Genomic DNA, 27,071 nt, shown 5'->3' with positions numbered 1-27,071 from the left:
TAGTAACTCTCTTTTTGAAAGCCACGATTGAATCTTCCTCCACCACAGCTCTCCAGATCCTAACCATGCACTGCATAATGTTTCCCCCGCCCCCCTCGTGCCGCTGTTTCTTCTTTTGCCAGTCACCTTAGGTCAGACCAGGTAAGGACAGAAGATTTCCTTCCTTAAGGGACATTAGTGAATCAGATAGGTGTGGTATTATCATAACTATCAGCAGTGCAAGGGTTAATGTAGTGTCAAAATTAGCCACGAGAGGGAGCTGCAGATACAACTATATAAGGCAGTGATGCTAGAGCTTAGGTGAGGTGTGTATGCAGGAGATAGCTAGTGAAGGTCATAAGAGCAGATAGTGTGAGTAAGGTTAGATTATAGTTTATACCAGTAGTGAGATTGGAGTTGGATGTTATTGATCAGTTGTGTATTCTTAAGGACTAATCCCAGTTTAGTAGTGTAAATAAAATCATAGCTTTGTTGAAGTTAAAAGCTATTCTGTGGTCTTTGTGAGCACGGCACCAACCATCCTGAAATAAGGAACACAAAGAACACCACAATAGGTTTCCAAAACGGAAATCTTTGTTTCCTCGTTGGCCACAGGTGAGATCCCAGAGGATTGGAGGACAGCCAATGTTGTACCGTTATTTAAGAAGGGTGGAAAGGATAACCCAGTTAATTATAGGCCAGTGTGCTTGACGTCAGTGATAGCGAAATGCGTCACCTCACATTTGTCCGGGTTAAATTCCATCTGCCATTTCTCCGTCCAATTTTGCTAGTGGAAAAGATCCTCAGAGATAAGAGCTATGCACAAAAGTGAAAGTGAATGGTCTTATTTGTGACACGGGAGGTCATGTCTCACTAATTTAATTGAGTTTTTTGTAGAGGTGCAAAAATGATTGTCGAGGGAAGGGCTGTGGATGTTGTCTACATAAACTTTGTAACGCATTTGACAAAATCCCTCATGGCAGGCTACAAAAGATTAGATCACATGGGGTCAGGGATGAGATAGCTGGATGGATCTTCTATGGCTTGACCATAGAAGACAGAGGGTAGCAGTGGAAGGGCGTTTTTCCGAATGGAGGTCTGTAACTAGTGGTGTTCCACAGGGATCAGTACTGGGACCTCTGCTGTTTGTAATATATATAAACAACTTGGAAGAAAATGTAGCTGGTCTGATTAGCAAGCTTGCGGATGACACTAAGATTGCAGGAGTTGCAGATAGTGTTCGAAGATTGTCAGAGAATACAGCAGGATATGGATTGGCTGCAAAATTGGGCAGAGAAATGGCAGAAGGAATTTAACCCGGACAAATGCAAGGAGATGCATTTTGGTAGATCCAATTCAGGTGGGAGCTATAAAATAAATGGCAGAACCATCAGGAGCATAGACACACAGCGAGATCTGGGCGTGCAGGTCCACAGATCCTTAAAAGTGACAGCACAGGTGGAAATGGTGGTAAAGAAAGCATATGGCATGCTTGCCTTCACCGGATGGGCTATCGAGTATAAAAGCTTGCAAATTATGTCACAGTTATATAGAACGTTGGTTTGGCCGCATTTGGAATACTGTATCCAATTCTGGTCACCACACTACCAGAAGGACATGGAGGCTTGGAGAGAGTACAGAAAAGGTTGACCAGGATGTTGCCTGGTATAGAGGGTTTGAGCTATGAGGAGAGATGGAATAAACTGGGATTGTTCTCCCTAGAGAGTTGGTGGCTGAGGGGCGACCTGATAGACCTTATAAAATTATGAGGGGTAAAGATAGGGTGAACAGTAGGAGGCTTTTTCCCAGGGCGGAAAGGACAATTTCAAGGGGGCACAAGTTCAAGGTGAGGGGGGGTAGGTTCAGAGGAGATGTGCGGGGAAGTTTGTTTACATGTGATCGGCACAGGCTTGGAGGGCCGAAGGGCCTGTTTCTGTGCTGTACTGTTCTTTGTACTTTGTTCTGTAACAATCCAATAACTTTTACAGATACAAATTTCATATTTCCAATTTCACTTTTCAAAAAAAAATGTGCAGCTGAAGGTCTCAAGCCGCTTTTGTAGGCTCCCCTTTCCCTTGATTTCTGGCCTCTGAGTATCCTGTCCTGTCCCTTTACCAATGTAGTGCCAAACCCCTGAGCTACAAGGGCTAAGCTCAGAGAATTGAGAATGGGGGAATGATTGTCCAAATTGATTGTCTGCAACTGAACCCGCAGAGATGGAGGGAGCAGGCTGAAATTGCAAGGTTTGGAAGCAGAGGGAATATGTTGGGAGAGAGCTGTCACTGTTTCAGGAAGAGAAAGGACTCATATCCAAAATGTTCATGACGTGAATGCATTAATTATCTGATGGTCAACCTCCCTTAGTGTTGCACATGGGGATTGATGGACAGTGGGCAGGTTGCATTTTCACATCTTCAAACTCTTTCACTTGAGAACAGTGTGAAGTGGTGGAAGGACTCATTAACAATGTGATAAGTGTGAATGATCCTTCCAAGTGCACCTTCATTGCAGTTAGTTGGGGTTTACGGCGGGAAGATTATTTGAGTTGCACAGCACAAACCATGAAGGGAGAGGTCACCATTGGGCAGGAGCATCATGCTGGATGCCAACCAGAGATCACAGGTAGACCTTCAGTCTCTGCCTGCCAGATCTATCACTGCAGGGGATTTGAACCATGAACCTTCCGAATCCTGAGGCAAGAATACTCTAACTGGACCAAAGGTGACCTGCTACTGAATGGATCAAGAGGACAAGAGTTAATTTAACCAGATTAGACAATGTATCTTTCGGTAAGATAAAAGTTAAATACAACGTTTTTACAACGGATACAGAGTGAGACAGCAAAGAGTGAGTTTGGGAATTTGAATCTAGGTGGGAATTGAATCAAATCAAATCAGTAAGGCAGCTCCTTTGAAATTTCAGGAGTATAAATTAATTTAAATTAATCTAGAATTGTGCAGTGTAGGTTAACAAGGGCTGCCCCACCCACTCCCATAACTGGTTGGCAGTGAAGTGTCAGTCACTTTAAATCTACCTTGATCTAAAAGCAGATGGGGAGGGGAGTCAACTCAGGCCAATTTAAAAAGAGCAACTTGTAACTCACTCCAGGTGAGTTCTCCCAGTGAGCCAGAGAAGACACAGCTAAGAGTGAGTTTGGGAATTTGAATCTAGGTGAGAATTCGAAGCTGGGTGGGCAGGAAGTGCTTTTTATCCTTGGTAAGTGACTGGTAAGTGGTTTTTCTTGTTTCTTTTCTTTTTATTGGTATATTTATTTACATTTTCTTCGTTGTTTATTATTCTTTTTGGAAATTGTAGTTGTTGAAGGTTTAAGACATGGCAGGAGATCTCAGACCCGTGTCATGCTCCTCGTGTGCGATGTGGGAGCTCAAGGACACGTCCACTGTCCCTGGCTCCTTCACGTGCAAGAAGTGTGTCCAGTTGCAGCTCCTGTTGGACCGCTTGACGGCTCTGGAGCTGTGGATGGATTCACTTTGGAGCATCCGTGATGCTGAGGACGTCGTGGATAGCACGTTTAGCGAGTTGGTCACACCGCAGGTGAAAGATACTGAGGGAGATAGAAAATGGGTGACCAAAAGACAGAGCACGAGTAGGAAGGCAGTGCAGGTGTCCCCTGCGGTCATCTCCCTACAATACAGATATACCGCTTTGGATACTGTTGAGGGAGATGGCTCACCAGGGGAAGGCAGCAGCAGCCAGGTTCATGGCACCATGGCTGGCTCTGCTGCGCAGCTGGGCAGGAAGAAGAATGGCAGGGCTATAGTGATAGGGGACTCAATCGTAAGGGGAATAAACAGGCGGTTCTGCGGACGCAGTTGAGATTCCAGGATGGTATGTTGCCTCCCTGGTGCAAGGGTCAAGGATGTCTCGGAGCGGCTGCAGGACATTCTGGGGGGGAGAGGGTGAACAGCCAGCTGTCGTGGTGCACATAGGCACCAACGATATAGGTAAAAAACGGGACGAGGTCCTACAAGCTGAATTCAGGGAGTTAGGAGTTAAACTAAAAAGTAGGACCTCAAAGGTAGTAATCTCAGGATTGCTACCAGTGCCACGAGCTAGTCAGAGTAGGAATGTCAGGATAGATCGGATGAATGCGTGGCTAGAGAGATGGTGCAAGAGGGAGGGATTCAAAATCCTGGGGCATTGGAACAGGTTCTGGGGGAGGTGGGACCAGTACAAACCAGACGGTCTGCACCTTGCAGGACTGGAACCGATGTGCTAGAGCTGTTGGGGAGAGTTTAAACTAATGTGGCAGGGGGATAGGAACCGATGCAGGAAGTTGGAAGGGAGGAAAACAGGGACAGAAACAAAAGGCAGTAAGGGGGAAAGTGGAAGGCAGAGAAGCCATAGTCAAAAATCAAAAAGGGCGACAGTACAAGGTACAGTGACTGAGGGGAGCTCAGTGAATAGGACCAGGAAGACTAAAAGGAATAAAGCGGGAAGTAAAAACATTAATATAAGCGACGCGGCAGGTTGTTACATGAAGATATGGGTTTAACAACAAGGAAAATTAGGAGAAACGTTAAGAGGAAATATAACTTGGGAGAGGTTACTGATCGAGGTGTTAAGATTCAGAACAGAGGTAATAAAGCCAACATAAGTGTACTTTACCTGAATGCTCGTAGTATTCGGAATAAGGTAAATGAGTTGATGGTGCAAATCATCGTGAATGACTATGATTTAGTGGCCATTACTGAAATATGGTTAAAGGATGGTCACGACTGGGAGTTAAATATCCGAGGGTATCAAACTATTCGGAAGGACAGAGTGGATGCTAAGGGAGGTGGTGAAGCTCTGTTATTTAAGGATGACATCCGGGCAATAGTAAGGGATGACATCGGTGCTCTGGAGGATAAGGTTGAATCCATTTGGGTGGAAATCAGGAATAGTAAGGTGAAAAAGTCAGGAGTAGTCTATAGGCCACCAAATAGTAACATTATGGTGGGGCAGGCAATAAACAAAGAAATAACTGATGCATGTAGACATGGTACAGCAGTTATCATGGGGGATTTTAATCTACATGTCGATTGGTTTAACCAGGTCGGTCAAGGCAGCCTTGAGGAGGAGTTTATAGAATGTATCTGCGATAGTTTCCTAGGACAGTATGTAATGGAACCTACGAGGGAACAAGCGGTCCTAGATCTGGTCCTGTGTAATGACACAGGATTGATTCAGGATCTCATAGTTAGGGATCCTCTCAGAAGGAGCGATCACAATACGGTGGAATTTAAAATACAGTTGGAGGGTGAGAAGGTACAATCAAACACTAGTGTTTTGTGCTTAAACAAAGGAGATTACAATGGGATGAGAGAAGAACTAGCTAAGGTAGACTGGGAGCAAAGACTTTATGGTGAAACAGTTGAGGAACAGTGGAGAACCTTCCAAGCGATTTTTCACAGTGCTCAGCAAAGGTTTATACCAACAAAAAGGAAGGACGGTAGAAAGAGGGAAAATCGACCGTGGATATCTAAGGAAATAAGGGAGAGTATCAAATTGAAGGAAAAAGCATACAAAGTAGCAAAGATTAGTGGGAGAGGACTGGGAAATCTTTAGTGGGCAACAGGAAGCTACTAAAAAAGCTTTAAAGAGTAAGATAGATTATGAGAGTAAGCTTTCTCAGAATATAAAAACAGATAGTAAAAGTTTCTACAAATATATAAAACAAAAAAGAGTGACTAAGGTAAATATTGGTCCTTTAGAGGATGAGAAGGGAGATTTAATAATGGGGGATGAGGAAATGGCTGAGGAACTGAACAGGTTTTTTGGGCCGGCCTTCACAGTGGAAGACACAAATAACATGCCAGTGACTGATGGAAATGACTATGACAGGTGAGGACCTTGAGAGGATTGTTATCACTAAGGAGGTAGTGATAGGCAAGCTAATGTAGCTAAAGGTAGACAAGTCTCCTGGCCCTGATAGAATGCATCCCAGAGTGCTAAAAGAGATGGCTAGGGAAATTGCAAATGCACTAATGATAATTTACCAAAATTCACTAGACTCTGGGGTGGTCCCGGCGGATTGGAAATTAGCAAACGTGACACCACTGTTTAAAAAAGGAGGTAGGCAGAAAGCGAGTAATTATAGGCCAGTGAGCTTAACTTCGGTAGTAAGGAAGATGCTGGAACCTATCATCAAGGAAGAAATAGCGAGGCATCTGGATGGAAATTGTCCCATTGGGCAGACGCAGCATACATTCATAAAGGGCAGGTCGTGCCTAACTAATTTTTTGAGGACATTACCAGTGCGGTAGATAACGGGGAGCCAATGGATGTGGTATATCTGGATTTCCAAAAAGCCTTTGACAAGGTGCCACACAAAAGGTTGCTGCATAAGATAACGATCCATGGCATTAAGGGGAAAGTAGTAGCATGTATAGAGGATTGGTTAATTAATAGAAAGCAAAGAGTGGGGATTAATGGGTGTTTCTCTGGTTGGCAATCAGGAACTAGTGGTGTCCCTCAGGGATCAGTGTTGGGCCCACAATTGTGCACAATTTACATAGATGATTTGGAGTTGGGGACCAAGGGCGATGTGTCCAAGTTTGCAGACGACACTAAGATGAGTGGTAAAGCAAAAAGTGCAGAGGATACTGGAAGTCTGCAGAGGGATTTGGATAGGCTAAGTGAATGGGCTAGGTTCTGGAAAATGGTATACAATGTTGACAAATGTGAGGTTATCCATTTTGGTAGGAATAACAGCAAAAGGGATTATTATTTAAATGATAAAATATTAAAACATGCTGCTGTGCAGAGAGACCAGGGTGTGCTAGTGCATGAGTCCGAAAAGTTGGTTTACAGGTGCAACAGGTGATTAAGAAGGCAAATGGAATTTTGTCCTTCATTGCTAGAGGGGTGGAGTTTAAGACTAGGGAGGTTATGCTGCAATTGTATAAGGTGTTAGTGAGGCCACACCTGGAGTATTGTGTTCAGTTTTGGTCTCCTTTCTTGAGAAAGGACGTACTGGCACTGGAGGATGTGCAGAGGAGGTTTACTAGGTTAATCCCAGAGCTGAAGGGGTTGGATTATGAGGAGAGGTTGAGTAGACTGGGACTGTACTCATTGGAATTTAGAAGGATAAAGGGGGACCTTATAGAAACATATAAAATTATGAAGGGAATAGATAGGATAGATGCGGGCAGGTTGTTTCCACTGATGGGTGAAAGCAGAACTAGGGGGCATAGCCTCAAAATAAGGGGAAGTAGATTTAGGACTGAGTTTAGGAGGAACTTCTTCACCCTAAGGGTTGTGAATCTATGGAATTCCTTGCCCAGTGAAGCAGTAGAGGCTCCTTCATTAAATGTTTTTCAGATAAAGATAGATAGTTTTTTGAAGAATAAAGGGATTAAAGGTTATGGTGTTCAGGCCGGAAAGTGGAGCTGAGTCCACAAAAGATCAGCCATGATCTCATTGAATGGTGGAGCAGGCTCGAGGGGCCTACTCCTGCTCCTAGTTCTTATGTTCTTATGATGCTGGAAATCTGAAATAGCTGGAAAAACCCAGGTCTGGCAGCATCTGCGAAGAAAGAAACAAGAGAAGTTTTGTGTCCATATGACTCATCACTCTGAAGAAGAGTCCCACTGACTCAAAACATTGACGTTATTTCTCTCTCCACAGATGCTGCCAGACCTGCTGAGTTTTTCTGGCATTTTTTTTTTTAAAGTATGTTTCAATGACCATTTTAAAGTCATGCTCTCTCCTGAATTATTATTTTCCCATTCTGACTTTGAATCCCCATGTTTATAATGGAAAATTCCAATGTAAACTGGTCATACTGTAATTACTCAATCCAACCCGTTAAGGTGCTGACATTAGAAAAATATACATTGCAATTTCGATCAGACATCTGTCAGCTGAATAGGAAGTTTATGCTGACATAATTATTTTTTTAACATCTGTTTTGTATAGATCTAATTAGGTTGCTTGATGGCCCATCTCGTGGCCTGCATCAGTTCTATTCCCATCCATTTTGGATGACATTAAAGACAGTCACTCAGAAGCTTCTGCCAACGCAACTGGGCACCGTGATACATACTGGTTTCCGTGGCGATAACAGTGATGTTGTGCCAAACATCTGTCTCTCTGTCCAGAGGTTTAGCCAGGGTTATCTTTCCATCGTCAGCATTAACATTGAACAATCTTTCGAGGTCAGTGTGCCGGTCAATTGAATACCTACAAAAGAGACAGTTCAGTAATCATCCCATGTTAAAGACACAAACTCACGACAAAGGAAGGTTGAGAATGGGACTTAACTTTGGCCTTTGGCCATAACGTCAAACAGGCCACATTTGATTCACCATCCACTATGAAACTTGTCTCATCTTCCTTCCCATCATTAGAAAAGGGAATTAGCTGAAGTATGATCCCAGATTGTTCATTTTCGACAAGAAAGACATGCATTTATGGCCTCGCAAAGTCTGAAACAGCTTCACAGGGTGAGATTTAGCGGCAGTTCACGCGATGGGATATTCCGGTCCAACGCCGGCGCACGGGATTCCCGTTGGTGAGGGGTGCAGTCACCAGGAAATCCCGTTGACAACAGGAGGGGTCGGTAAATTCCGCTGGCGGGCCGCCTCTGCTGCCGAAACCATCGGCGGGTTGGTCGATAAATCCCACCCATGGTCCATTCAATCCTTTTTAAATTGTATTCCCTGTCATAATGCAGAAAACAGAGGAGGAAATGTAGGCACAGTCCCATGGACAGAATTAACATACTGATCAGATCATCTGAATTTGGGGGTGATGGTTGAGAGGTCAGTATTGGCCAGATACCAGGGAGAGTTCACCTGATGTTCTTTGAAATAGTCCCATATGATCGCTTACACCGTACTCACAGGGCAAATGTGGGTTAACGTCTCACTACAGCATCTCTAACAATGCAGCACCCCCTCAGTATCGCACTGGGATGTGCATCAACCTAGAGTACATAAGCAAATCTCTAACGTGGGACATGAACCCATAAACCCTTGACACAGAGGTAAGTGTGCTCCCCACTAAGCCATTCCTGGCACAGTGCTCAAAGGTTAAAAATCCCCTTCAATTAATTTCAGATTAATCCTTTAATATCTGATGGTGCATTTGAATTCACTGCGAGAAGTTTACGGAGCTCTACAAGTACATGGATAATAGATTGACAATGCGCTATGGAGAGACGCAAGCACCACCAAATGGCGAAATAAATGTTTATTCTTATTCAAGAGCCTCTTACTACCGAGTGACAACCTGTCCGATACCTGCAGTTAGCATCTTTCAAATCTCCTTCAAAGCTCAGCATGCTGTAAGAATAATTTTGTTTTATATTAGCTTGTGTTGGCTTTCAGCGAAGTGTAAGTATTATCACGGAGAAGAATAAGAGGCAAACTCTTTGAAATAAATACATTGCCATTTGTAGAAACAAGAAGGATTGTCGGTCCCTATTTACGCCAGTCAGAAGTGCTTCAGTTTTCTACTGACAGAGGAGACGCTCCTCTGTATGTAAGTGGCAATTCTTTGACATCGACGTGCATTCTGTTATACAACCCACAAACCTGGCTGAAAGCAACAATGGAAGATATGTAGGAACATGCACATTTTCCCCAACTCTTACATCGCTTTAATTTTACAAGAACCTCTCAGCAATTTCTTTTTGAATTTGTAATTCCACTATAGGGTCTCCAGTTCTGGTTGGACAGATTAACTGATGGTTGCATCAAATAACCTTCTGCCTCCAACCACCAAACCCAGTGCATTCTCGTCATTGACCGTCCTGGCCAGGACCCTGCCATTATTTACTTACTTATCCTCTTCATCCCTTGGGATGACATAAGGCTGCTATGGGCTTCCGTCACCTTTCTCTATCTTTAGCTACATTTTGCGCTTCGCCCCATCTCACTCGGCTACCCCCAGCTGGGCCATGGTGAGCAGTCTCTTGATGAAATGATTGGTTGATTCTTGACAGTCAGTCGAACAGCCACTTTTTTCTTATGATAATAACTAATAAACTAAGTTGTTCAAAGGAAATTATACAACTTGTATTCATATAATGTCTTTAAGTCGGCCCTGGTGTGGAAGAAATGCAAGCACAAGAGCTGGTCCAGGTACCCTACGTTAGGAAGGTGAACCATACAGGTCTCCATTTCCTGTTTAGCACTCAGCAGCCTCTGCTGCAGCTTTGTGTGCATGCATACATGTGTGTCTATGCACATTTGTGCAAGTATGTGCAAGCATGTGTGTGCTTACATGTATGTGCATACATGCATGTATGAGTGCAAAAGCATGTGTGTATGTGGACATTTATGTGCATGTGTGCATGTACATGTGTGTGTGTGTGTGGTACATCTGCATATGTGTGCACATGTATGTGCATCTATGTGTGTCTTTGTGAATGCGAGTGCACAGACTCATGCTGTGGGAGTTCAGTAAAGACAGAATCATCTGCGATTCCGCTTTGGCACAACATTTGCTTAGATTCAGAGAGAAACATCAGCTATTTAGGAAGTGGTTGGAGGTTGCTCGGTGCTGTAGAATTGCAAGCCACCAAGGAACCATCATCTTCAAGAGACATGGGCAGACGGGAGACACTGACAGCGAAAATTAACAAGAATTAATTTGCAAGTTGCAGCAATATGAAATGGATTGTTCATTGCCACTGTTTGAATATCACTTTAATGAGTTTTGTTTTATTTGTCGCTATCCCATCTTGAAATGGCTTTTAAATTTTAATTGGGTTTTAAAGTTTGATTGGTTATCCCAACTCAAATTCTAAAATGTCGACTTTGGGCATGGCTCTGTTATAAATTACATAGCTGTATCAGACTGTCTGAGCAATACAGCATCCTACACTCTCCTGTAATGTGAAGCTATTTGCTGCACCATGGATAAATCAATTGAATAAATAGATAAATCAAACACTCCCAGGCTAGGTGCAGTGCAGGTTATATAAAGGGCACATGCCTCTGCATTAAAACAAAGAGAGACTTGCATTTATATCGCACTGTTTGCACACCGAGGACGTCGAAAACTATTTTACTGTCAATGAAGTATTTTTGTTAGGAGAGTCACGTAGGAGGTTTAGAGCCAATATGACTGAAATCAGGGAATTATGTGATGGGATGCAGCAACAGACTGGCACTGCTGAGGGTGTGTAGCCCTCAATTAAATGAAAATAATGAATAACGAAGGTTGGAATTCTATGCCGACAAGGCTCAGCTTCATGGATGTATCCTTCATAACATTACAATCGCTGTCCTTTTATTTGTGCCTCCCCACTGTTCCCTTGAGCAAATAGGCCCTTCACACCAGGCACCTGTGGGTTTCAGTCGGACCAGCTTGTCCACATCTTTCCGTCAGTAACTGAGTTACCGCCTCAGCACCTCATGAACCAACCCAAACCCTGTTAACAGCTTCTTACCATTGCACCCTTGAAAGAAAGCAGGCATGGGGCCCCTGGACCTGCTGCAAATGCAAATTCTTACATACTAATTGCTTTGGCTTCCCTCAATGTGTGCTGAAAAAGAGCTCAGAACCCCAAAAGGATTTGAAAAGAGGGAAATTGATGGAATAGGAGCAGAAGTAGGCCATTTGTCCCAACGGGCCTGCTTCGCCATTAAATAAGACCATGGCTGATCAGATCGTGGCCTTAACGCCACTAAATGTTCACGACTCTCTGAGAGAAGACATTCAGTTTTGAACGGGAGACTCCTATTGTCAAACTGCGCTCGAGATTCTAGATTCACCCATGAGGGGAACATCCTCTCAGCATCTACCCTCCCGAGCCCCGGGAATCCCACATCTTTCAATAAGATCACCTCTCGTTCTTCTAACCACCGATGAGTATAGACCCATCCTGCTCAAACTTTCCTCATAGAACAACCCCTTCAAGTCCAGCAAACATTCTCTGAACTGACTCCAGTGCAAGTCCAGCCCTCCTTCGGTAAAAGGCCAAAAACAGAACCCAGTACTCGAGGTGTGATTCTACCAATGGAGAGTACAGTTGGAGCAAGATTTCCCTACTTTTATATTCCATCCTCCTTACAATAAACAGCAACATTCAAGAAACTACAGCGAGTCGTGAACACTGCCCGGTCCATCATGCAAACCACCACCCATCTAGCGTCTCTGTCTACACCTCCCGCTGCTTTGCAAAAGCGGGCAGCATAGTCAAAGGCACCTCCCACCTGGCTTACTCACTCTTTCAACTTCTTCCATCGGGCAGGAGATACAAAAGTCTGAGAACACGCACTAACAAATTCAAAACAGTCTATTCCCCGCTGCTACCTGACTCCTAAATGACCCTCTTATGGACGGATCTCTTCACACATCTTCTCTAATGAGTGGTACTACACTCCTGTATGCTTCACCGGATGCCTGCGTCTATGTATTTACATTGTGTATTTCTGTTTTCCCAATGTTTTTTTTTCATGTACGGAATGCTCTGATTAGACTATGTGCAGAACAATACTTTTGACTGCACCTCAGTACACGTGACAATAAACAAATCCATTCCAATCCAAAATTTGCCTTCTTAATTACTTGACTTCTGTCTTTCTCTGGTTCATCTGAGAGTTTGGAAAGGGGCAACGCAGGTCAGCAGGAGTGTGGTGTCACAGAGCAATGCAGCAAAGAAGGGAGATTTGGTCTTGCGTCTCAGTGACAGTGTTGACTGTATTTAAACACGAAAAAAATGAAAAGAAAACATCAGCCATGAGTTTCGACCTGATCTGTCTCAGCTTAAGAGTGCTGTTCACACGGATCTTGGAGTGTAAAATTGATACACCTTTAAATCTTCTGGTCAGATGTCCAGCTGGATTCACTGAGTTTTGTTCTGGACACAATTTTCTAAGTGCCATTAAATGGCAGGTTGGGATCGCTCCTAGCACCAGCAGGGATCATTTCGAATTTCCCACTGGCGGGAGCACCTAGTCTCCGATCAGGAGATTCGTGTCCATGGCCATCGCACAGCTTGCCGAGTGAGAAAGTCAAAAGAGAGTCAAACAGAAACAGGCAGATCAAGCAGGAGTTCCCTGAGTGTATTTTATTTTAACTCTATCATGGGATGCGAGCATCGCTTGGCTGGGCCAACATTTATTGCCCCTCCTAATTTGTCCCTGAATAGAGTCAACCACATTCCTGTGGGTCTGGAGTCACATTTAGGCTAGACCAGGCAAGGATGGCAAATTTCCTTCCCTACAGGCTAGAGGGTGTACAAGGAAAATGGGAGAGCAACATGGATAGGTTATTCAATATTTACAGGAATAGATAGGCATTCCTGTGGCCACAGAAGTAAATCCAGGATGAAGGTGTGTTGCCTCCCTGATGCCAGGGTCAAGGATGCCACTGAATGGCTACGGGGCACACTGAGGCAGGAAGACGGCGGGGGGGGGGGTTACTGTGAGCTGCCAAAGGTTGCGGTCTGCGTTGGTATGAACGACATTGGCAGAAAGAGCGATGCGACCCTGCAATCAGAATTTAGGGCACTCGGTCGGAAATTAGTAAGCAGGAACTCAAAAGTAGTGATCTCTGGATTACTCCCAGAACCATGCACAAGTGGGTATAAAAATAGGAGGATATAGCAGATGAATACGTGGCTGGAAAGATGATACAGAATGGAAGGATTCAAATTCTTAGGATATTGGGACTGGCTCTGGGGCAGATTGGGCTGATTTCACCTACAAGAGCAGGGACTGAGTTCCTTGTGGGGTGATTTGTCAGTGCCATTGGGGAGGGTTGGGGAACCAGAAAGAAATGTCAGAGAGGACTACCAAGCTGCACAGAATGCAGAGAGAGATAGAAAGCACCAGAGTCGGGAATACTAAGTTAGATGGGGTCAGTATCGGCAGGAAAGTAACACAGTCTCAATCAGAACTAACGTGTGTGTATGTGAATGCAAGGAGTGTGTTAATAAGATTGGTGAGTTACAAGGGAGGAGAGGACTGGGAGATGTTAATTATTCCTGGATACAAAATAGAGAGATAGGAAAGGAAGGAGGGGTGGTAGTATTGATTAAGAGGAGCATTGCAGTGTCGAAGGAAGAGAGTGTTCCAGAGGGGTCAAGGGCAGAATCTATTTGACGAGAGATACCATTGCAAGAGGTTATTTGGTGTGACCTGGAGACCACCGACCAGTGGGCAGGATGGAGAGGAGCAAATTTACAAAGAAATTGCAGAGGTACAACGGGGAACTCCAATTACCTGATATAGGCTGGGATAGTCATAGTGTAAAGGGCAGTGAGGGGCAAGAGTTCAGAGAGCATGGGCGAAATTCTCCGTTATCGGCGGAATGTCCGCCGATCGGCGCAAAAAACGGCGCAAATCCGACTTGCGTCACGTCGGAAAAATGGGTTGATAGTCTCCGGTCCGAAACGGGCTAGCAGCGATGTAACGGGATCCGCGCTTGCGCAGTGGTTCACGCCATGCAGTGTCATACGCGCTGCACGGCGTGACGGCTCATAAGGCCGCGCTGCTCCCCCCCACCCGACCGGAACACCCGACCGCAACACCCGACTGGATGGCTGGCCGTCGCTCAGCCCCGAGGTTCAGGTCACGCGATGTGGAGGCGCTCCTGGACGCGGTGGAGCAGAGGAGGGACGCCCTGTATCCCGGGCACGGCCGCTGAGTTGCCCCACGCCACAGCCGGCGTCTGTGGAGGGAAGTGGCAGAGGCCGTCACCGCTGTGGCCCTGACACACGGACAGGCACCCAGTGCCACAAGAAGGTGAACAACCTCATCAGAGGAGGCAGGGTGAGCCTCCCCCATATCCCCCCCTCCCGCATAACCCCCCTCCCCCATATCCCCCCTCCCCCATATCCCCCATATCCCCCCTCCCCATATCCCCCCTCCCCATATCCCCCTCCCCATATCCCCCCTCCCCCATATCCCCCCTCCCCCATATCCCCCCTCCCCCATATCCCCCCTCCCCCATATCCCCCATATCCCCCTCCCCCATATCCCCCTCCCCCATATCCCCCCTCTCCCATATCCCCCTCCCATATCCCCCCTCCCCCATATCCCCCCTCCCCCATATCCCCCTCCCCATATCCCCACTCCCCCATATCCCCCTCCGCCATTTCCCCCCCTCCCCATATCCCCCCTCCCCCATATCCGCCATATCCCCCCTCCCCCATATCCCCCCTCCCCCACATCCCCCCTCCCCATATCCCCCCCTCCCCCATATCCCCCCTCCCCCATATCCCCCCTCCCCCATATCCCCCCTCCCCATATCCCCCATATCCCCCCTCCCCCATATCCCCAAGTGAATCCAGCCCTAACCTTAACCTCTGCAATGCACGTGCAACCAATGGCGTGCATTCATATACCTGCCTAACAGTGTTGCCTTTTACCCCTGCCACCACTCCACCCCCCCCCACAGGAGAAGCGCGCACACAACAATAGGGAGCATGTGAGGACTGGAGGAGGGCCCGCTGATGAGAGGCCACTGACCGTACACGAGGAAAGGGCCCTGGAACTGGCTGGCGGACCTGAGGACCGGGAGGTTGCTGATGCAGAGGTCGGGGGCGTACTAGCGAGTGAGCCACCGACAGCCCGTCTCCATATTCCCCCTCCCCTATATCTCCCTCCCCTGTATCACCTGATCACTGCCTGATGTCTAACCATGCATGCTTCATTGTGTATCGCAGGACCAAACGTCCAGGCACCCATCCCCGCAGATGCAGACCGCCCGCAGGATGCCCCTCGGAGACCACAGGAGACGGAGAGACCCGCACCCTCCAGCATGCGACGCCCGCAGGATGCCCCTCGCACACCACGGGAGACGGAGAGACCTGGAGCAACAGGGAGACGACACCCCCGTCACGTGCGGGAGCGACCACCCAGCAATGAGGGGGGCAGCCACAGGCCCCCGTCACATCCGAGCCAGGACACCACTACCCAGGACACCACTACCCAGGACACCACTACTCAGGACACCACTACCCAGGACACCACTACCAAGGACACCCCTACCCGGGACAGCACTACCCAGGACACCCCTACCCGGGACAGCACTACCCGGGACAGCACTACCCAGGAAGACGAAATACCGGACAGTGACTCAGAGTGGATGGGTGGAGACGAACCCCCACCCCAAAGTGCCATGGACTCAGAGTGGGACGAAGAGCACGACACAACGCCACTGCTGTCACCAACACCCTCCACCATCGCAGAAACACTCACCACGGTTGGGCACTTTAGTGATGAGGCGTTTGGCACACTCACTGGTGCGCACAACACAGCCGTCCCGGTACAGGAGGTGGAGGTAGGAGCAGCAGAGGGACCGGGCAGTCGGAGGGCAGCCCAGGCCAAGCGAACATCTGCCGCCCAGATGGATCCCGAGTTCCTGCAGTTACCACACCCACACATAGATCCGATGCAACCACCGACCCGGAGACGAGCGAAGAGGGTGACGGGCGGCTTGCGGCGGCTGCGGTCGCAGGTGGAGGAGTCCACCCGCGTCCAGGAGCTGGGAGTGGTGCCGGTAATGCGTGCCACCCAGGCTGACACCGCACGGGTGGCGTCCGCGGTGGAGGCAATGGGTGCGACGGTGTCAGACATGGGGAACGGTTTGCGAGGCCTGGGGCCTTCCGTGCAGGCGGCGTCTGTGGCCCAGGAAATGGCTGCCCTCTCACAGGAGGCCATGAGCCAGTGCCAGCGCCAGATGGCAGAGGCGCTCAACGCCATAGCCCAGTCTCAGCAGGCCATGGCCCAGTCTCAGCAGGCCATGGCCCAGTCTCAGCAGGCCATGGCCCAGTCTCAGCAGGGCATGGCCCAGTCTCTGCAGGCCATCGCTGAGGGCATCGGCGCCAGTGGCCATGTGCGAGCCGGCGTCGCACTGTCACAGACAGGGTTTGCCAACACCCTGGGCTCCATGGCTGCAAACCTGCAGACCCCTGTCGATACCAGCACGGGCCTCCAGGACTGGCAGCGCCAGATGTCGGGGGCGCGTCGGATGGCCAGTCCGTTCGCATCCCCCACCCATGTAGAGGCCTGGGGGCCATCGGGCACCCCGAGGGAGGAGGAGGTGGTGTGGTCCGTCCCGGCTCCCTCTGTAGGGGAGGTCCCGGTACACCGCGACACCTCGGACTCCCCCCCTTCCGTCCCAGGTGCATCGGGTGGGCAACGGGCAGGACAGGCTGGCAGCTCGCCATCCCAGTCACTCGGGCCGCAGCCTGGCCCATCTAGGCCAGGACGCCCCAGGAAACGGCCGCCAAAGGGATCCAGTGTCAGAGGGCAGGAATCACAGGAGTCCACCTCCAGTTCTGCTGTACCGTCTGGGGAACCACGTAGACGTAGTCAAAGGGCCCGTAAGGCCAAACAATTAGACACTGAGTAAGTTGGCACGGGTGCAGGGCACAGATGAGTTTTAGGGGCTAGGGCACGTGCATGAACTCCTTTGGTTATTAAAGTCAATGTTACACCTACCGAAGCTGCCTTTGTGCCATGTCCAAAGTGTGCGGGGGTGTCATGTATGTTGAGCGCAAGTGTGTGTGTGAGGGGTGGTCTTACCTCAGCCCCAGGTGAGTCTGCCCCCTTCCCCCTGCGCCGCCATCAACATCCCCCGGGCAGAGGACGGGACCGTGAGCTGCAGTGTCACAGCCGCATGCAGGGATGGTCCGGGTGGATGGTGGTACTGTGGCCATGGGTCAGACGTAGTCCAACGATGTAGAGCCAGGAGCTCATCGCAGGGCGGGTTGTCATCATCCTCCATGGCCTGCGATAGACACGCGTCCACCCGCAACTGTGTGAGCCCGGCCCGTTGTGCCGCAGGTGGATCGGCAATGGGGGGGGCGGTGGTGTGCATGCGGGTGGGGTGGGTGGGGTTGGGGGGGGGTGAGGGTGCTGGGTGGGTGGATGGGTGGGGGGTGTGGGTGGTCGGCTGTTGCCATGGTGTGCGGTCTGTGGCCATACTACCCGATTCCCACGCCCATCTAGTCAGTGAAGCGGGCGTCTATCAGTCTGTCCCGTGCCCGCTGGGCCAGCCGGTAACGGTGGACAGCCACCCTCCTGTGTCTACCCCGTCTGCCCTGATCATTGCTCCCATCCCCCTCATCTGGGGAGGACTGGGCCTCTTCCTGCTGCTCCTCCACTCCGCCCTCCTCTGCCTGCGGCACATCGCCCCTCTGCTGGGCTATGTTGTGCAGGACGCAGCACACCACAATGATGCGGCCGACCCTATCTGACCGATACTGGAGGGTGCCCCCAGAGAGGTCCAGGCACCTGAAACGCATTTTCAGCACGCCAAAGCACCTCTCGATCACTCCCCTTGTCGCTACATGGGCATCATTGTAGCGGTTCTCCGCCTCATTGCGTGGCCTCCGTATAGGCGTCATCAGCCACGATCGCAATGGGTAGCCCCTGTCGCCCAGCAACCAGCCCCTCAGCCGGGGATGGCGTCCCTCGTACATGCCGGGGAGTGATGACCGCGACAACACGAATGAGTCGTGTACACTGCCTGGGTGATGGGCGCAGATGTGCAGGATCATCATGCGGTGGTCGCAGACCACCTGTACGTTCATCAAATAGGTCCCCTTCCTATTAGTGAACACGGCCCTGTTATCTGCAGGTGTCCGCACGGCGACGTGCATCCCATCGATCGCGCCCTGGACCATGGGGAACCCGGCAACGGCAGAGAAGCCCACGGCCCGGGCATCTTGGCTGGCCCGGTCCACGGGGAAGCGGATGTAGCGGTGCGCCATGGCATATAGGGCATCTGTCACTGCCCGGATGCACCGATGCACCGATGTCTGCGATATGCCGGACAGGTCCCCACTCGGTGCCTGGAATGACCCCGTTGCATAAAAGTTCAGGGCCACCGTAACCTTGACGGACACGGGGAGAGGGTGTCCCCCGCCAGTGCCACGCGGTGACAGGTGTGCCAGCAGGTGGCAGATGTGTGCCACGGTTTCCCGGCTCATCCGGAGTCTCCTCCTGCATTCCCGGTCCGTGAGGTCCTGGTATGACTGCCAGGGCCGGTACACACCGGGCGCCCTTGGGTGCCTCCGTTGCCGTGGGGCCGCGATGTCCTCCTCCCCTCCTCGTCCTGTCGGTCAGGTGTCCTTCCAGCCTGGGCGGCTGCCGCCTGCCCCTCTGCAGCAGCCTGCGGCGCCTCTCTGGCACGCTCCTCCTCCTCCTCCTCCTCCTCATCCAGGGCAACATAGACATGAGCGGCTGCCACCACGGCGGCCAACATCGCTGGATGATCTGAAAACATGACGGCCTGTTGGGGGGGAGGGGAACGACGACATGTCGTCATTGCCCATATCCCCTCCTCCCCCCAGCCAGGTGGCATGGACCGCATGTGTCCAACTGTTGGAGGCTGGCACCTGGCCAGGTGGACCAACTCACTTGCCCTCCCATCCCCCTCCTCGGCAAGGATCCCCCCCAACCTCCACCCCAGCACGGACCCCCCCCCCCAACCCCCAACCTCCACCCCGGCACGGACCCCCCCCCCCAACCTCCACCCCGGCACGGACCCCCCCCCCAACCTCCACCCCAGCACGGACCCCCCCAACCCCCAACCTCCACCCCGGCACGGACCCCCCCCAACCTCCACCCCAGCACGGACCACCCCCAAACTCCCAACCTCCACCTCAGCACGGCCCCCCCCCCCCCCAACCTCCACCCCAGTTCGGACCCCCCCAAACTCCACCCCGGCACGGACCCCCCCCCCCAACCTCCACCCCAGCACGGACCACCCCCAACCTCCACCCCAGCACGGACTTCCCCCCCCAACCCCCAACCTCCACCCCAGCACGGACCCCCCCCAACCTCCACCCCAGCACGGACCCCCCCCCCCAACCCCCAACCTCCACCCTGGCACGGACCCCCCCCCCAACCCCCAACCTCCACCCCAGCACGGACCCCCCCCAACCTCCACCCCAGCACGGACCCCCCCCCACCTCCACCCCAGCACGGACCCCCCCCAACCTCCACCCCAGCACGGACCCCCCCCCAACATCCATCCCGGCATGGACCCCCCCCCAACCTCCACCCCAGCACGGACCCCCCCCAACCTCCACCCCAGCACGGACCCCCCCCCCAACCTCCACCCCAGCACGGACCCCCCCCCAACCTCCACCCCGGCACGGAACCCCCCCAACCTCCACCCCAGCACGGACCCCCCCCCCCAACCCCCAACCTCCACCCCGGCACGGACCCCCCCCCCAACCTCCACCCCGGCACGGCACGGACCCCCCCCCCAACCTCCACCCCAGCACGGACCCCCCCCCCCCCAACCTCCACCCCAGCACGGACCACCCCCAACCTCCACCCCAGCACGGACCCCCCCCAACCCCCAACCTCCACCTCGGCACGGACCCCCCCCAACCTCCACCCCGGCACGGACCCCCTCCCGGCACTCCCCCGGAGCCCAGCCTACTCTAACCACCCCCCCCCCCCCCCCGCCGCACACACACACAGACAACCCGAGACACACCTCTCCTCAGGCAATCAGACTGCGGCCACGCCATTTCCTGCCCAGAGCCAACCCCCCAGGCCGTCACTCACCCCCACGCTGGTCGGCGTGAGCCTGGAGCACCGGGTCATGCCGATGAAAAGGAGGTTTGATTCACGTCGACGTGAACAGTCATCACGTCGACGGGACTTCGGCCCATCCGGAAGGGAGAATATCGGCAGGCCGAAAATCGGCTGCCTTGCGCAGACCCGTGACATTCTCCGCGGCAGCGGCGCCATTAACGCCCCGCCGACTTTTCTCCCTTCGGAGACTTCGGCGGGGGCGGGGGCGGGATTCACGGTGGCCAACGGCCATTCTCCGACCCGCTGGGGGGTCGGAGAATGACGCCCCATGTTCGGGAAAAGTTTCTGCAGCATTAAGATTTATTCTCTCAAAAGGGAAAGATAGAGCAAAGAAATCCAGAGATCCCTGATGACATAAGAGTTAGTAATTAAATGGAAAAGGGAAAAAAAAGTGCTTTTGACTGACGTCAGGTGGATAATACAATGGAGAACCAGGCTGAATGTCGAAGGTTCAGAGGAGAAGTGTAAAAGCAAATTAGTGAAGCAAAGAGGCAATATGAAAAGAGACTGGCAGCGAATATACAAGTGAATCATGATGTTTTCTCTGGGCATACAACAGTAAAAGGGTGGCAAAAGGAGTAGAGCCAATTGAGGATTAAAAAGGGGATTTACTCATGGAGGCAGACGGCATAGCAGAGCTACAAAATGATTATTTTACATCTGTCTTTACCAAGAAAGTTGATGCCAGCCAGGACACAAAAAAAGAGAAGGCAAATAATACACTGGAAGGATTTAAAATTGACAAAGAGGCAGTATTAGATAAGCTGTCCATACTTAAAAGTTGATAAGGCATCAGGACCAGATGAGGTGCATCCAAGGATAATGAGTGAAGTGAGAGTGGGAAAATGCATATGCACTGAACATACTTTTCCAGTCTTCCTTAGACTCAGGGTTAGTTTCAGGGGGCTGGAGAGCTGTAATTTTTACATCCTTGTTCAAAAAAGACCAGTCAGTTTAATTTTGGTGGTGAGGAAACTTCTGGAAAAAATAGTTTGGGATAAGATTAATAGCCACGTGGATATATACGGGTCAATTAAACAAAGCCAGCACGGATTCATGAAGGGAAACTTGTGTTCAAATAACTTCCTGGAGTTTTCTTTTGAAGAATTAACAGATAGGGTTGATGAGAGGGAAATGCTGTTAATGTAGTGTACTTGGACTTCCAAAAGGCATGCAGTACTGTACCGGTCACCAGACAGGTGGGCAAAGGCACAGTTCATGGAATAAAAGGGACAGTCGCGTGGAAGGGGCTTGGCGCCGCACCAACTGGCGCCGAAGGGCCTCTGCCAGCTGGTGCGAGTTGGCGCGGGAGCGCCAGCATATGCTGGGGTCATCCCAGCACACGCGCAAGGGGGTTCATCTCCGCACCGGCCATGGCGGAGGTCCACAGCAGCCGGTGCGGAGGGAAAGAGTGCCCCCACGGCACAGGCCCTTCCGCGGAACGGTGGGCCCCGATCGCGGGTCAGGCCACCGGGGGGGGGAGGGCACCCCCCCGGGGCCAGATCCCCCCACGCCGCCCTGAGGACCCCGGAGGCCACCCCAAAAGCCAGGTCCCGCCGCTAAGTACCAGGTCTAATTTACGCCGGCAGGACTGGCCTAAAACGGGCGGCCGCTCGGCCCATCGCGGCCCGGAGAATCGCCGGGGGGGGGGGGGCCGCTGCCAGTGGCCGCCGACCGGCGTGGCGCGATTCCTGCCCCGGCAAAACCCCGACGCTGGAGAATTCGGCAGCTGGCGGGGGGTCAAAGAACCTCGCCCATGGACTATGTACAGCAGGCATCCTCAAAATCTGACGAAATACCAGCAGCTCTACCTCTGTAAGATTTGTTAAATCCATTGGCAGGACAGGCGCATAAATGTCACTGGTCTGCTCAGGTCAACATCGCCAGTATTGAAGCATTTGACCAGCTCCGCTGGCAGGGTGCCATCATCTGCATTCCTGTCATGAGGTTCCTGAAATGGGCACTCTACTCGAAGCTTCAACACGGCAAAGGAGGGCAGAGGAAACTCTTCAAAGATACCTTCAAAGGCTCCTTGAAAATACTCCCACCGACACCTGGGAATCTCTGGCCCAAGGCCGTCCAAGTGGAGGAAAAGCATCTGGGAAGGAGCTGAGCACCTCAAGTTTCATCGCCAAGAGCAAGTCGAAACCAAATGTGGAAAGTGGAAGTAGAGCGACGCAACCGGGGCACCCCACCCACTCACTCTTCCAACCACCGTCTTCCTCACCCATGGCAGAGACTGCAGCTCACGCTTTGGACTCCTTGGTCACCTGAGAACTCATTTCTAGCGGGGAAACAAGTCATCGCCAACTCCAGGGGACTGCCTAAGAATAGAAGGGCACGGATTTCCAGAAGGCGTTTGATACAGTGCCGCACAACAGACTTCTGAGCAAGGTTAAAGCTTATGGAATAAAAGGGGATGTTGCAACATGCAAAACTGGCCGAGTGACAGGAAACAAAGAGTAATGGGTGTTTTACGGGCTGGATGAAGGTTTGTTGTGGAGTTTGGAGTACTGGGAACCTTGTTCTTCTTCATATATATTAACGACCTGGAGCTTGGTGTACAGAGCCCAATTTGAAAATATGTGGATGATACAAAACTTGGAAATGTTGCAAACTGTGAGGAGAATGGTGTGGAACTTCAAATGGATGGAAACAATTTGATGGAATGGATGGACAAAGAGCAGATTAAGTTCAATGTGGAGAAAGACAAAGTAATTACATTTGGTCAGAAAGCAATATACAATGAAGGCCACTACGCTGAAGGGGATTTAGGGTGAATATGGGCATAAGCCATTGACCAACTTGAGAGTATGGTTAATAAAGCATTAGTATCCTGGGCTAAATAGTACAAGAGCAAGAAGGCTATTTGAACTCCAGCCTTATCTGGGGTATTGTGTTCAGTTCTGGGCACTATACTTTAGGAAAGATTTGAAGACATCAGAGAAAGTTTTTGTTGCTTATTTGTTCCTGGAGTGGCTAAGCCAGCATTTACTGCCCATTCCTAATTGCCCTTCAGAAGGTTGTGGTGATCCAGCTTCTGACACTGCTGTGGTCCATCTGGTGTAGGTACACCGACAGCGCTGTTGAGAAAAGAGTTCTGGCAATTTGACCCAGTGACAGTGAAGGAACAATGATACAGTTCCAATTCAACATGGTACGTGACTTGGAGGGTAACCTGAAGGTGATGGTGCTCCCATGTACCTGATGCCCTCCCAGGTGGTAGTGGTCCTGGGTTTGGAAGAGACTGTTGAAAAAGCCTTGGTGAATTGTTGCAGTGTATCTTTTAGCTGGTACACATGTTGCCACCATTTGCATGTGGTGGTGGCAGTCAAACAGGCTGCTTTGTCCTGGATGACACTGAGCATCTTGAGTCTTGTTGGAGCTGCACTCATGCAAGGGGAGAGTATTCCATCACACTCCTGACTTGCGCCTTGTAGATGGTGGGCAGGCTTTGATGAGTCAGGAGGGGAATTATTTTCTGCACAATTCCCAGCCTCTTCTGGCCACAGTATTTATATGTTTGCTCCAGTTCAGTTTCTGGTCAATGGTAACTCCCAGGATGTTGGGGATACAGTGATGGTATTTCATCGAATGTCAAGGGGAGATGGTTAAATTCTCTCTTGTTGGAGATGGTCATTGCCTGGCACTTCTATGTTACTTGCAGAAATTATTCACGGAAATGGTTCCAGGGATGTGGGACATCAATTGTGAGGATAGAATGGAAAGGTTAGGACTGTTGTCTCGGAGGAGACAAGGCTGAGAGGAGACTTTTAAAATGAGGTATTCAAAAGCATGACGCGTCTGGATAGAGTTAATAGGGAGAAACTGTTCCCACTTGTGAAAGAATCAAGAATGAATCGAGAACGAGATGGCACAGATTTAAAGTAATTGGCAAAAGTAGAAATATTTACATGAGGAAAAATGTTTTCATGTGCCAAATGGTTAAGGTGTGGATTGTACTGCCTGAGAGTGTTGCAGAGGTTATATTGCATCATTTTCAGATTGTTATCTGAAAAATTGGACTGTGATTCTGTGAAATTGCTGTGGTTCTGTCGTCGTTGGATAATGTTGACCGACTACTATCTCTTGAGAATGTTTGAGAACTAATTGGTTAATTATGTAAATCTGGTAGTTTCATGGTCACCTTGACGGATACCAGCTTCTTATTCCAGATTTTATTTAATTTTGCTAAAATTAAATCAACTGTTCTGTTGGAATATGAAATTGTATCTCCAGATCAGAAGTCCAGAATTCTAAGTGACAAGCTCAGTGACATAACCAGTGTTCCCGTATCCTGCCTGCTCCGTCTAAACCTCCACCCCGTTCCTCATCAATGAAGGTCGCCAATACTTGAGTCCATCCCACGAAAAGTCAATTTCCTCAAAAGCAGCCCCTCCAGTGTCGCATGGGGTAAGGGAGGAAGGCTGGGACTTTGATCTCCAGGCAAAATAAATAAGGATTTAAAAAAAAAAAATTAAAGAAATCGAGAACTTGAGCTTGCATACCTAACAGAGCTAACGACAATATCGGGGTCACGAGCCATTATTTGTCCAATGACAGAGCCAACGACTACACTCTCCCTCACTTCCAGGAAATAGGCAGATGATGAGAACACTGGCGGCTCGTCAGCATCCTCCACTGTGATCTTCACGGCTGCCGTGTCTTTGAAGGGTCCCTTGCTGATGAAGCGAGGATCAATATGTGCATTTCCTGCTTCCACTTTCAGGGTATAGGATCTCTTGGTCTCAAAGTCCAGGGGCTGTTGAAAGTGACAGAGATGAATGATTTTCACTAATGACTTCAAATAGCAAGAGAACAAATGAAGTTAACGCTGATGGATGGAGGTTATGCGGGATTAGTACATCTGCAGCAAGTTCACCAGAGCTGTCCTAGACAATGAGCATTAGCCCTCCACAATAATTACCACTGACTGTTTATTAAGCATATTTTATTCAGAGTCGGGGAACGCTGTTAATTCTTTCCAGCATTAAAACACTCAAGGTCTTTTTTGCTTCTTTCCACCCATTCACTCATCAAGACAAATGCATTAAAAATTTAGCAGTCATTACACAGATGGGGACAGGGCTGGCTATTTCTTCATTGTTAAAGATGTTCACGAGATGGGAGCTCCTCTCGGTCTCGTAGCAACTCTTTTGAGCCAGCACTTACGGTGCTACATGGTCAAGGCAAGCCTGGGCAAGGTGATGAGGAGGTCACCGGCGGAGGGATTAATTTAAGCTCTGCACTCCTGCAATGTTTGCCCTTGTTAAAGGTTGCATGTTTCACAAGCCTCCAGCTTTCCCCCTGACGCCTGATTTCCAGAAGCCAGAATTGCAGATCAAAAATGGACTTCCAGCTGAAGCTGGCAAAAAAAACAGTCCAGTAATCTGCCTCAGGCTCCCTATCCAAGATGGCGCGGCATTGAGGATCAATGTAACCAGGGACGATAAGTGATCCCAGTGCCACTTTCAGATCGCTGCTATCCCACTCACACTTTGCACAGTGAGCTTAAATTAGCCCTTGTAGTTTGTACGACATTGAGAACGTCATGGAGCACAATGATGTGAGGGAGGGTTGGCTGAATATCAATAGAGACACAGCCTGCACAGGGCCCTGACTGAGAGAGTTAGGGAGATTAGATAGTGCGAGAGAACTGGATTGACAAACAGGCACAGCTGGAAGCAAGTTGCTGCTGTGCTAATGACAGGATAACTACTGGTGTTAATCCAACTTCCTCACACTGTCAGATTCCACAATCCTTCCAAGCTGTCTCTTCCTGTTGATGCCTTTGGTACTTGAAGCAAACTAAAATATTCAAAATAGGCTAAAAGGTTGGCAGGAAAATAGAAAGTATCTGAAATATTCCAATTGTTTTGGAAAAGGAATCTGATAGTGTCGCTCCTACTTTTAAAAAAAATAGTCTACAAAATGTGACCTCTAATTCAAAAAGGATCCAGATATGTTCCATGTTCTGTGTCAAGATTCCCTGGAAAGGGGCCTTGATGGCCAACTTGCCTCTTTAAGGAGGACTTTAATGGGGAGGCTGTTTTTTGGGGGTTGACTCTTCTAATTTTGTTTTACCTTTAACTGAGCTTTACAAGAGAAATAAGTCATCTACTGAAGTCTGACAATTGCACAGCTGTGTAGGGATCTCACGAAAAAATAAGCGCACATTCACGTCTGAGAAATATTTCACTTTATTAATGATGATGAGGTCATTACTATGATTAATGCTCAAATCTTCTCCCTGAAGCTTAATGTTCTCATCAAATCCTTTGGGTAAAAAAGACCCTCACAGAAATGGTTTACTGTGCTAGCAGTTCATGAGCTCAAAGTATCACATGCAAATTGAGAGATTAAACTAGTGTCATTGTCAAAATCTCCAACAGAAATAGAGGGGCCAGGGCACAATTCAGAAGTAGTTACAGTGACGTTCTTTTGGAATCAAGGCCCGGGATTCTCTGATCCCTCGCCGGGTTGGAGAAACGCCACGCCGCTCAGATGCCGGCCCACTGATTCTCTGGCGCCGATTCTCGGGAGCCCGCGGGATTGCCGCCGCACCAGTCA

The 27,071-nt window shown here is 49.8% G+C and overlaps 1 protein-coding gene across 3 annotated transcripts in view; it reads right to left on the bottom strand.

The window, feature by feature from the left end:
* cdh8 (cadherin 8) overlaps window positions 1-27,071 on the bottom strand; it is a 271,443-nt gene that overhangs the window by 42,475 nt on the left and 201,897 nt on the right. For all 3 annotated transcript variants that reach the window (XM_072517821.1, XM_072517822.1, XM_072517823.1), the window contains exons 7-8: window positions 25,010-25,263; window positions 8,030-8,166 (exon numbers count right to left, since the gene is read on the bottom strand). In XM_072517821.1, the coding sequence (XP_072373922.1) occupies window positions 8,030-8,166; window positions 25,010-25,263 (391 nt within the window). The remainder of the gene's footprint in view (window positions 1-8,029; window positions 8,167-25,009; window positions 25,264-27,071) is intronic.

The sequence above is a fragment of the Scyliorhinus torazame genome, chromosome 10 (assembly GCF_047496885.1).
Source record: "Scyliorhinus torazame isolate Kashiwa2021f chromosome 10, sScyTor2.1, whole genome shotgun sequence".
NCBI classification, from domain to species: domain Eukaryota; kingdom Metazoa; phylum Chordata; class Chondrichthyes; order Carcharhiniformes; family Scyliorhinidae; genus Scyliorhinus; species Scyliorhinus torazame.
The sequence above is the reverse complement of the archived record's forward strand: the minus strand, read 5'-3'. Positions and strand labels throughout refer to the sequence as shown.